The sequence below is a fragment of the Limanda limanda genome, chromosome 6, assembly GCF_963576545.1.
Source record: "Limanda limanda chromosome 6, fLimLim1.1, whole genome shotgun sequence".
Taxonomy (NCBI): Eukaryota; Metazoa; Chordata; class Actinopteri; order Pleuronectiformes; family Pleuronectidae; genus Limanda; species Limanda limanda.
This window is the reverse complement of record NC_083641.1, coordinates 20498568-20511140: the sequence shown is the minus strand read 5'-3', so window position 1 is coordinate 20511140 and position 12573 is coordinate 20498568. Positions and strand designations below refer to the sequence as shown.

Sequence of the window (12573 nt, the reverse complement as noted above, 5' to 3'; positions counted from 1 at the left end):
ACTTTCTTACTATATGAAAAATAATCGGTTTTAAGTCTTGATGCATTTGATGTGAATCTCACCCTTCGCCCCTTCGCTGATTTGGTTCCGAGATGAACGTCAACTCAGAAAAGACACATCTGTAGCAGACTTCAAACAACTCAGTCAGAAGCAAAAGCAGATGTGTGGGGCAACAAATTTCCCCTTAACTGCTCTCCTCCTGTTTACAATCGTTTTGCAGTCACATTATATAATAAACAGGACCTAACTCAGCCATTCATACATCATCATTATTCTCTTCTACTTTATTTTGCATTGTGCACTCCAGTAAAGCGAGCCCTATCATCATATATGCCTCCTTGTGTCAGCGTGTCTGTGAATTTGTCCTGCAACTTACTTTGTATGCTTGCTTGTTTGTATGCTTTTTGTAGCTCGTTCTATGTCTCTCCTGTGCTGCTTCATGTACTATTGTCATGTCGACTTTTTGTTAGTTTGTTGTGCATGTACTGTCTGCTTTGGTGGGCTACTGCCTCGATGTCTAACACATATAGATGTCCTCTATAAGTCCTAGTCTACCTTTTCAATTTGTGTTTGTTTGATGCTGACTCTTGTTTGTCCTGCATGCTTCATGTATTTTAATGCTTGAACTACTGAATACTTGTATGTGGTTATAATTAATGTTTTATCTGTTGCTTTTCTATGTTCTTTTTTAAACTCTTTCTGTTATTTGCTTATTTGCTTTTTAGGGAGCCTATTGTTACATCTGGCCAAGGACTGCAGATGGAAACTAACCTTCTGGCTAAATCTGGCATATTTACAGAAATGTCTATTAATATGCACTGTCCCTGTCAAAATAAACAAACAAACATATATGATAGAGAACAACTTCTGTCCATCGAGTTAACGATAAAAAACACTTTTTCACCGGCACCAACAACAAACAAAGGAGACTACCCATGGCGCTGGTTACCTGCGATACCTGGAACACGAAGGCGACGAAGGAAACGAGGGTCCCGAGCAGGCGTCCTGGTCAGGCTGAGGAAACGTGAGAACCGGCCTCCTCTACCAAGCATTCTTCTGGCTAATGTTCAGTCCCTGGATAACAATCTGGATGAACTTCGTAGCAGGATGGCTTTTCAACGGACCATGTTTACACTCCCTTCCGGGGTGCGTATAAGGCCCTCCCCCGCCCCCCATTCGGCAAATCAGATCACGTTTCAGTTCTGCTGCTGCCTTCCTATAGGCAGAAACTCAAGCGTGACAGACCGGTGACTCGGACCATTCAGCGGTGGTCCGACCAATCAGACTCGGCTCTTCAGGACTGCTTCAGCACGACGGAGTGGTGCGTGTTCCAGGATGATGACATCAACACGTACACGGACGCGGTCATCTGCTACATCAGCAAATGCATCGATGACGTCTTACCCAGGATTTCTGTACAAACATTTCCAAATCAGAAGCCCTGGATCAATTGTGACGTCCATGCTAAACTAAAAGAAAGGACCGTTGCCTACATCTCAGGGGATCTGGAGGAATACAGGTAGTCCAGGTACGCGCTCCGGAGTGCTATAAGCAGTGCTAAGAGACTGTACAGGGACAAAGTGGAGTCCCACTACAAGGGCTCCAACACTAGGAACATGTGGGCCGGACTGAAAACCATCACAGACTACAAAGCTAAGACCAGCAGTGCTGATGATGTGTCGTCATCTCTCCCAGAGGATCTGAACACTTTTTACGCCCGCTTTGAGAGCAGCCCCCCGGCTGGGGAGATCAAAGAGGCCCAGGAGGACCGCTGCCCCCCCCGTCAAATCCAGGGCAGACGTGTGGAGATGTCTCAACCGGATCAACACACGCAAGGCACCTGGACCTGATGGCATCCCTGGCCGATCTCTCAAGGTGTGTGCAGATCAGCTGGCAGATGTGTTCACAGACATCCTCAACAAGTCTCTGCTCCAGTCTGTAGTCCCCGCATGTTTCCAGAAGATTATCATTGTCCCTGTTCCCAAGAAAACTAAAACCCTCTGCCTGAACGACTACCGCCCAGTAGCACTTACTTCCATCATAATGAAGTGCTTTGAGCGGCTGGTCCAACCCTTCATCACCTCCTCCCTCCCTGTCTCTCTGGACCCTCTGCAGTTTGCCTACAAGCCAAATAGGTCGACTGCAGATGCCATCTCCCTCACCCTCCCCACTGCCCTCTCCCACCTGGACCAGAGGGACACATATGTGAGAATGCTGTTCGTCGACTACAGTTCATCATTCAACACCATTGTGCCCCTGAAGCTCGTCACCAAGCTCAGAGACCTTGGGCTCAACATCGCCCTCCGTGAGTGGATCCTGAACTTCCTGACGGGCAAGCCACAGGCGGTGCGGATCGGCAGCTCCACATCCTCCAACCTGACTCTCAACAACGGTGCCCCCCAGGGCTGCGTGCTCAGTCCTCTCCTGTACTCCCTGTTCACGCATGACTGCGTGGCCACCCACAACTCCAACACCATCATCAAGTTTGCTGACGACACCACTGTCATAGGCCTGATCACCGGCGACGATGAGAAGGCCTACAGAGAGGAGGTCAGAGCCCTGACATCTTGGTGCCAGGACAACAACCTCCTTCTCAACGTCGGCAAAACTAAGGAGCTGATCGTGGATTACAGGAAGGGACAAGGAGTGGAACACGCCCCCCTCTTCATCAACGGGACCCCGGTGGAGCGAGTCAGCACCTTCAGGTTCCTCGGGGTCCACATCAGTGATGACCTGACCTGGACCCATCACACAGACTCCATCAGGAAGACGGCCAGGCAGCCACTCTTCTTCTTCCGCAGGCTGCGGAGGCTCCACATGGACTCCAGGATCCTGTGCAACTTCTACAGGTGCACCATAGAGAGCATCCTGACTGGCTGCATCACCGCCTGGTACGGCAGCTGCACCGCCCTGAACCGTAAGGCTCTACAGAGGGTTGTGAAGTCTGCTCAACACATCACCAGGACGGAGCTGCCATCCATGGAGGACCTCTACACCCAGCGGTGCAGGAGGAAGAGCAACCGGACTAAAAAGACCCCCTTTATCCCAGCCATAAACATTTCTGCCTGCTGCTGTCTGGCCGGCCGACGGTACCGCAGCATCCGGGCCCGCACCACCAGGCTCAGAGACAGTTTCATCCCCCAGGCGATAAGACTTTTAAACTCCTCGGAACTGCAATGACTCCACCAAACCAGCACCCTGGAATATTTACATATTTGCACCGGCACCATAATAACCCTATTTGAATATTTGCACTACTGCACAAACTGAGCATTCATCTGTAAAGATATATATTTAGATGCATATACTTTATTTTCTATTTTAAATTTTTGATATTCTATTTCATTGTTATTCTATTTTATTCTATTTTATACTATTTCTATTTTTATTTTATTTTTTTGGGTTGAAATTACTGAGCATTGCTTAAAGAGAGTGTGTGACCCAAGCATTTCATTGACAGTGACTACTTCATGTTATCTCTGTTCATTTGACAATAAAAATCTTGAATCTTGAATCTTCGCCACCCATTGTAGGAAGTGATGGAAAGGAAGGGAGGACCGAAGATACACATTTAGAAGCCACATTAAATGTTACATTTTGGCACAATTAAATAACCTAATAACAACAGCTTTGCTGAAATACGTTTTTTCAACCAGTTTAAAAACATTTACCATTTATTTGTTCATTTCCTCTCTTTTCACAGATCAAAATACCTTAAGGCAAAAAATACATCAATGCTCATGTGTTCAGAGTATGGTGCAGGTGGACACAAATTCACGAGCGAAGCAAGAGGCAGGTTCAATCAAATGAATTCTTCACAAAAATTGAAGCAAACAGCCAAACTAAAACCAGTGGTGTATAAAATACTTGAAAGCTATACTTGAGTAAAAGTATCATCACCTGGATAATTCTAAAGGGAATAAATGGATGGGGGATGTGCTAGCTTTGATTAAGGCCCTGCCCTTTCTACACACATCACTACTGGTGATGAAAAAAAATCTAACAGCCCTCCAAATTGACATTTCTAGTGAAGTGCAAAATGTGTCCGTTTCTTTAATATGGTTTAGTGAGGTCCTCGGATTGGCCCTGCCAGAGTTGGTCACGGCTCTGGTGGTGCACAGAGAAGACGTTCAGACTTGACTATCTAGACGAAGTAAAACTCGTAACAAAGTTTCTGAAGGTGAACCTGAGGAGGCATCATTACTGGTCGACCAAGGCAGCCCGACCAAACTCCGGACGCTTAGGGTGTCGCGCTGCTCCCCATTAGCAAACAAACCGCCGGGCCTGCGTATCTCCCGAAGCAGGGGGCACGCGAGTGAATGATATAAGAAGTAGAAAGTACAGAAATTTGTGTTTAAATGTATTGAGTAAGGGTCATCAGGAAAATAAATACTCAAGTAATGTACAGATATGTAAAAAATCTACTTAAGTACAGTAATGCATGGAAAGAGACCGAATAGAGGGGAGACCTGGTCTTATATTGGCTTGGTGACCTCATCGGTCATGGGGCCCAGAGTGACCAATAGTGGCGATAGTGACACTTGTGTCTCCGGTTGGTTTAAATCATAAGTAATGAGTAGCGGGCCTGCTGAAATTTAAGTAATTTTTTTTTGTTAGTTAGTTGCACAAGTACTTACTGACAAAAGTAAAGTTGAAAATTACTTTGTTTCTTCCCAAAGCATCACTGTCAACAGTGTTCTTGTCTCAGAGAATTACCAAATATATAATTCAAGAAAAAAACACTATATTAAAATGTAATAATATACAACCATGTCAGTCTTTTTAATAAACACATATTTATTGTTGTAGTTTAATCTGATAATCCTGGTGGGATTAAGAAACACAGAGTTCATCAGATTGTTTCACAGATTTATCTCAAGAGTTAATTTTGTCACTCTGTGTGGCCTCGACTCATGATGGCTTTCTTTGTGTTCCTCTCTGGTCTCAATAGGATGATGTAACATTTGGGTCCAAACAGCGCCACCAAGAGGCCAAAACTAGAGGCCAGGATTGCAAATACGTCCACCGCATCTGCGTATTAGCCTGGTGAGTTGACGTAAGCAGGGATGAAGGCACCCACACTGCGCAGAAGATCAACATGCTGAAAGTGATGAGTTTGGCCTCGTTGAAGTTGTCGGGAAGATTCCTCGCCAGAAAAGCTAACAGGAAGCTGAGCACAGCCAGTAATCCAATGTAGCCAAGCAACACTGCAAAGCCGATCGTGGAGCCGACTACACACTCATACACTATCTTGTCATTGTGGTACTGGGTGTTTTTATTAGGAGCTGGTGAAGCAGACACAAGCCAGGTAGTGCAGATCGCTGCTTGAACAGAAGTTAGAATCAGAACTGTCCCTCTCTGCTGCACAGAGCAAAACCACTTCAGAGTGGCTCTCCCTCCTGGCTTGGAGGCCTTGAACACCGTCAGCACCACCATGGTTTTAACCAGGATACACGTCACACAAAGCACACAGCTGATGCCAAACGCTGCTTGTCTCAGCTGGCACGTCCATGCTCTGGGTCGTCTGATGAACAGCAAAGAGCAAAGGAAACATAACTTCATTGAAGCCAAGAGCAGGAAGCTGAGTTCTGAATTATTTGCACACACCATTGGGGTGCTGCGGTGATGGATGAAGATGCCCAGGATGACAGCACAAAAAAATGAATGAATTAAGTGCAAAGGCCATGGTCATGGCACGTCTGAAGCCTGGAGGGTCAATGCTAACACATAAACAGACTAAATTAACCACTGTGAAGTTATATATATTGATATGATATAATGAAACTGTTGAATTTTGCAGGAGTGTGAGACCTGCCCCTGGCAGCTGAGCTGAGTCGGCTCTGAGGTGAACGTCAGCTCAGGGAACACGGAGGTGTAGTGGACTTCAAACAACCCACCCAGAATCACTTCACCAGGCTTGTGCATCCCATTCAGATCAAACTGCCTCCTGAGCTTACAGGATGAGGAGTGAGAGGAAGACTCAGATGAGAAAAGGGAGGAAGGGAACATAATCAATAATGAGAAGCCATGAAAGAAGAAAAATTTGTCTGCAAATGGCCCCTTTACTGCCAAGACAAGAACAAAGCAAAGGCATCAGGTGCTACTCAGGAAATTGAGACGCTTTTCTGAATGGGGATTATTTTCTCTCTCTCTATAATAAACCTCCTTGTAGAGAGGAATCGGTGATCCGTAAATTAAAAGTACAACTCTACAGTCTGTTGAATTCGTAAAAGCTGAAGTAAGCAATTGCACATTTACTAGTGTGAACTCATATTTTAAGGGTGGTTTCCTTTAAAATACTAATGACTCTTAATAATTAAAAAAATAATTACCACCTTCCATCTCATTGTGATTTGGTTGAGCCTTCGTAGATCTCTGCATTTGATCAGAAAACACACTGTTATAACTGTGGGCCCCATGTATTCATTTACTTTTAATTAATGTTTGTATCACTGTGTTTTGAGTTGAATGTATCATACTATATTTTAATTTAGTTTCTGTTTTGGGTTTTAGTTATAATTATGTGGTTGCTCAGTTACCTCCACCGAGGAGGTTATGTTTTCGCCCCTGTCCATTGGTCTGTTTTTTAGCAGCTTATATGAAAAAAACATTCAACAGGTTTAAACTAAGCTTGGTAGAATGATGTGACATGAGCCAAGAAAAGGACATACTCAATTTGGTTGTGGATCCGGTGAAAGTGGTGAATCCAGCCTTTTTTCCACCCACCTACTCTAATAATGTGAGATTAAGCGTGTTTTGGAAATTTTCACCAATTTTCCAGGGAATAATTCCTGGCTCTCAACCGACATTTAGAAGACTGTAACCACGAGTGTGTGAAATGTTGGGCCTTGTTTGTTTTAAATGGTAATTTAACAAGAGTAGAAGAGAAACAGAGGCACTCAGTGTAGGTTATAAAGTGCATAAGGCAAAGGAACTGAAAAATACACAGCAAGGACATCCTCTCTGTGATGTACAGTAAGATGATGTACAGTAGGAGGGAATCTTTAGTCTGGAAAGCTATATAAAGCAGTGATTACACACTTATTGCCCACATGCACACACTTGGGGGATGATGGGGATCTCAGCTGTCTTTGTTTGCCTCGTATGGGCTCTGGGTTTGTCTGAACTGAACTCTGCTCTTGGTTTGAACAGGGCTGGGAACAAGTGTAAGCTGCAGGGTACGGCTCATCCACCTTCCTTCTCAATGGACGGGGACTATTTGGTTGGGGGGGTTTTCTCCATTCACAACTACATGAACACAGTGAGATATAACTACACCACGATGCCTGAGCCTCTGAGGTGCACAGGGAGGTTTGTATAACATGGAGAAGTGGGGAATAAAAGGATGTTGGACCGTGTGGGGACATGAATTTTTTAAATATGTATATTGTGTTTAAAATCTTGTTGTTTTAATTTTTTACATTAAGTTACATTTGTTATATTCTAAATGTGTGGCTATAGCAGAAAAGATTATGATTTGTGATTCTTAAATAAAAACAGTTGTTTTCAACATCGTTTTTATTAATATTTCCCTGAATAAGAACAAATAAATATGAATTTAGTTGTCATTAGTTGTGTGAAATTAGTTGACCATTGTCCTTCATTACATCTTTTGTGAATTTTTGACTGGTATGTCTATAAATTATAGATATTATTTTATTATTAGTAATAGTATTCGTAGTAGAAGTAGTATTATTGGGCTATTCCTATTATGATGTTATATGTGATGAGGTACGATTTTCTTGTTTTGGATTTGGTCTCTCTGTGAAGTACTTTGTAAAAGCAAGTTATTATGATAATTATTATTATTATAAGTTGTTGTAGTAGTAGTACTAGTAGTACTATTTTCATTAGTAGTGGTATGATTAGTACAATTAGTCTGTAACTTTTCCGTTATAGGCTAAGATGATAATTGTGATTATTACTATAACTATTACTAGTAGTAGTACTGTTCGTATTATTAGTATTATTCTTAGGCCAGTGACTCTCCCCTTTAAACATGTGATCTCATTCTATGTAAACTATAACATGCTTACATACATGTGTGCATTTGCAGCATCGACTCGCGCGAGCTTCGTGTCTCACGCGCCATGATCTTCGCCATCGAGGAGATAAATAACAGCTCGAACCTGCTGCCGGACATCACGCTCGGTTACCACATCTACGACTCGTGCGCCTCGGTGCTGATAGCGTTGCGTCTGGCCTTCCAGCTCTCCAACGGCCAGGACCCAGAGTTCAGCCTCGGCAACGACCACAACTGCTCCCAGTCCGGAATGGTGATGGCCATCGTTGGCGAGTCCGGCTCCACGCCATCCATCAGCATGTCGCGCATCCTGGGGCCCTTTAACATCCCTCAAGTAAATCTATTTGTGTTTCTACTCAATTCATTCATCATAAACCAGCGTTATTCATGGGTGTTTTTGGAGATGAAGAATCCCACTGTGTTGCTCCAGGTGAGCCACTTTGCCACGTGCGCCTGCCTCTCCAACAAGAAGCAGTACCCGAGTTTCTTCAGGACGATCCCCAGTGACCAGTTCCAGGCCAACGCAATGGCCAAACTGGTTAAACACTTTGGCTGGACGTGGATCGGTGCTGTGCGCTCAGATTCGGACTATGGCAACAATGGCATGGCGTCTTTCCTGGACGCAGCCCACAGAGAGGGCATCTGCGTGGAGTACTCCGAGTCTTTCTACCGCAACAACCCGCGCAGCAAGATCCAGAGAGTGGCTGAAGTGATCCGCAGGTTTCTGCACCACAGGATGTGTTGACACTGAGCTTCTGCACATTAAACCTACTAAATATATTCAGTCACATATACGATTAGAAGGATATTTATTCAGATAGTGACAAATACAAACTAATGCAATAAATAGTACTGAATAAGAACTGACTCTTTGTTTTTTTTTGTTTATTGATCTTATAGGCCTGAATACAAATACCCATTGAGAAACTGTACATTCAAAACACTGAAGTTCTCATTTTGCTGGTTTAAAAAAATCCTTATCCATATTAACTGTGTGCATTATGCATTACATCATCTCTCCAGGTCGACAGCCACAGTTATTGTGGCCTTCGCAGCCTCTGGAGACATGAGGTTCCTGTTGGAGGAGCTGTCCCGAGAGCCTTCTCCTCCTCGTCAGTGGTTAGGAAGCGAGGCCTGGGTGACTGACTCACGGCTGCTGAGGTTCTCCTTCTGTGCCGGGGCCATCGGAATTGGCATCCAGCAAGCTGTCATCCCCGGCCTGAGGGACTTCCTGCTGGATCTGCCCCCCACCAAAGTGTCTGCGTCCCCGGTGCTGACTGAGTTCTGGGAGACTGAATTCAACTGCAGGCTGGACAAGAGTGAGGAAGTTGTGCTGACTTATTTTTTCCTCTTAAAACATAGGTGACACGATCAGTTGTGTGGTTGATTGTCACAATTTGTGGAGCTGCATGGAAATCAACGTTTATTTATTTGTGGTACACAATTAACATCAAAGATACATGAAAAATAAATGAGATGACTCAATATATGAGATGAAAATATTTGAATTAAGAGAATATTTCAAATGTATAAGGTATAAATATGCAAGCTGAAAATATAATAAGGTACAAGGTAATAATTAAATAGATGTTAAATAAGTGTAAAATAGAAGACAAATAAGATAAATAATCATAGATGAAACATAAACTTAAAGATGGAGAACATTAAGAACATAATAAAGTTATTTAAAAGGATACTGACAGTGTACCTGCTGCATACTAATAATAATGTGCAGTGATATAGCAATAGTAATTGTAATGATATATAATTATAATGGAAAAGCACAATAAAGCAAAATACTATGATCATATCATATTCATGTTTTTGTTTTGTAAATATTAATATAGGTAAAGTCAGTTTCAAGGACATTTTTCTTAATATTTTCATAAATGTAAATGATAATTAGAAAAAAGCACAGTCTCCTCCTCGTTGTGTTTTTAGGTGCAGCCACAGGAGAGAGTCTATGTGATGGAACTGGAGACTTACAGATGCTCCAGAGCCCGTACACCGACACATCTCAGCTCCGCATCACCAACATGGTGTACAAGGCCGTTTATGCAATAGCTCATGCCATTCATAACGCAGTGTGCCAGAAAATTAACTCTACAAGACAGTGTGACAAACTCACCAGGATAGAGTCCAAACAGGTCGGTCCAAACAAATACGTCACATATGTACCAATATGAAAATGTACTTTACATTATTTACTTCCTGTCTTCTTTCATTTCATCTTCACAGGTTCTCACTGAGCTGAAGAAAGTCAGTTTTTCCCAGAACGGCTATGATGTGTCGTTTGATGCCAACGGAGACCCGGTGGCCACATATGAGCTGGTCAACTGGCAAAGAAGAGCGAGTGGCAGCATTGAATTGGTGACAGTCGGGCACTACAATGCGTCGCTGCCGGTCGGCCAGGAATTCCACATCATCAGGAACTTCACGTGGATGGAGGGTGGCACACAGGTGAGGAGCCAAAAGGTAACACTTATACCAGCTGTGTAGCTATAGTGTGATATCTGTGTGAGTTTGTTTGTGTCTGTGTGACAGGTGCCTGCTTCAGTGTGCACGGACAGCTGCCCTGCAGGAACCCGTAAAGTGCTGCAGAGAAGGAAACCCATCTGCTGCTATGACTGTGTACCATGTCCTGAGGGAGAGATAAGCAATGCTACAGGTAAAATTAGAACACAAGGAATGTTCAACACCAGTTGATGCACCCACCGACTTGTAGGTAACATTTCGGACAAAGCAGGTCTGACGAAGGGCCTCTGCAGGAAGCATTATGTTTTGGGGATATTTAATGTACGCCCCATTATTGTCAACATATATCTCAAGAATAGCTTTAGGGAATCCTTTAACATTTAGCACAAACGTTCACTTGGACTTAATGATGTACTGATTGGATTTGGGAGCCAAAGCTCAAATGTCAAGGTCATTGGTGGCCTCATAACTTTGGCCTCATAATAATCTTGGTTTCTTGAACATGATCTGTTCAAGAAACTAAGATTCTAATTTCTTCAAAATTTGATCAGTTGTCAATATTATACTGATAAATAAACAGTATTGAAGATTTTTTATATTTTATTTCTTGTTATATTTGGGTGTGGTTTTCTTTCAAACCATTATTGATTTCTTCCACCTCCCACTTATTTTAACATTTCATTCATGGACACTTCGAATTGTCGGGTTTTTGTTACCTCTGTCAAGCACCTAATATTCATAACATAAAGTTAACGTCAAATATAAGGGTGCTGAAAGTGTTTTTCTTAATTTTTTTTTCAGATTCACCTGATTGCTTCCCCTGCTCTGACGAGTTCTGGCCCAACACAGAGAGAAACAAGTGTGTCCCTAAGCCTGTAGAGTTTCTCTCCATCCATGAGGTCCTGGGAATCATCTTGGCTGCGTTCTCTGTTGGCGGCGCGTTTCTCGCCATCATAACAGCGGCCGTATTCTTTCGACACAGGACGTCCCCGATCGTCCGGGCAAACAATTCCGAGCTGAGCTTCCTGCTGCTCTTCTCGCTGACTCTGTGTTTCTTATGTTCACTAACTTTCATGGGAGCGCCCTCCGAGTGGTCCTGCATGCTGCGACACACGGCGTTCGGCATCACCTTCGTTCTTTGCATCTCTTGTGTTCTTGTGAAAACTATAGTGGTGCTTATGGCCTTTAAAGCAACACTTCCAGGTCGCAACATCATGAAATGGTTCGGCCCTCCGCAGCAAAGAATGACTGTGGTGTCCTTCACGTTTATTCAAGTTCTCATATGTATTATTTGGTTAGTTCTCAGTCCCCCTTTTCCAATGAAAAACCTGACCACATACAAGGACAGAATCATCCTGGAGTGTGCGTTGGGTTCAGCCATTGGGTTCTGGGCTGTGCTCGGGTACATAGGCCTGTTGGCCTTCTTTTGCTTCGTGTTAGCCGTCCTAGCTCGGAAGCTACCTGATAATTTTAATGAGGCAAAGCTCATAACGTTCAGCATGTTTATATTCTGTGCCGTCTGGATCACTTTTATTCCAGCTTACGTCAGCTCTCCTGGTAAATTCACTGTGGCTGTGGAGATATTTGCCATACTGGCCTCCAGCTTTGGATTAATTCTATGTATATTTGCTCCAAAGTGTTACATCATATTGTTTAAGCCCGAAAAGAACACCAAGAAACATTTGATGAACAAGAATGAATCCTAGTACATCTGAGCTCTGGGAATATTTATGATGGCAGCACACAAGAGTGCTTCACGTAGTTTGTGTGAATATTTACATTTGCATGCTTTTTTATATATTGTAATTTTGTGAACCTCTTTAAAATCGATTGTTTTCTTTTTTTACAAATAATTTACATTTCGTGCTGGAAATATGAAATAAACTGAAAAGTTTTGCAACAAAAAAAAGAGTTTCGTCTTCACTATAAAACATAAAAACACATTGCACATCATAGTATATAAGATGTGGTGTAATTTAAATAAAAACAAAGACTGGTTACAGTGCCCTCAAGTGTTATTGTAACATTGTTTGCAAACTCCTGGCCTGTGATGTTATCAAATACATGAGAAATAA

The 12573-nt window shown here is 43.1% G+C and overlaps 2 protein-coding genes across 2 annotated transcripts; one reads left to right on the top strand and one right to left on the bottom strand.

Moving 5' to 3' along the window:
• Window positions 1-4891: 4891 nt before the first annotated feature.
• LOC133002930 (vomeronasal type-2 receptor 26-like) lies at window positions 4892-5655 on the bottom strand (the record flags this gene model as incomplete). The annotated part of the gene is given in 2 exon segments (XM_061072518.1): window positions 4892-5076; window positions 5079-5655. Coding segments are annotated over 2 exon segments (762 nt in total), but the record flags the coding sequence as incomplete, so codon positions are not given.
• Window positions 5656-7168: 1513 nt separating this feature from the next.
• On the top strand, window positions 7169-12204 carry LOC133002929 (extracellular calcium-sensing receptor-like). The gene is made up of 8 exons (XM_061072517.1): window positions 7169-7311; window positions 8057-8357; window positions 8454-8743; window positions 9047-9342; window positions 9965-10170; window positions 10262-10483; window positions 10568-10691; window positions 11300-12204. Exons 1-8 carry the CDS (start codon window positions 7205-7207, stop codon window positions 12202-12204), a joined length of 2451 nt encoding a protein of 816 aa, XP_060928500.1. The 5' UTR covers window positions 7169-7204.
• Window positions 12205-12573: the final 369 nt, after the last annotated feature.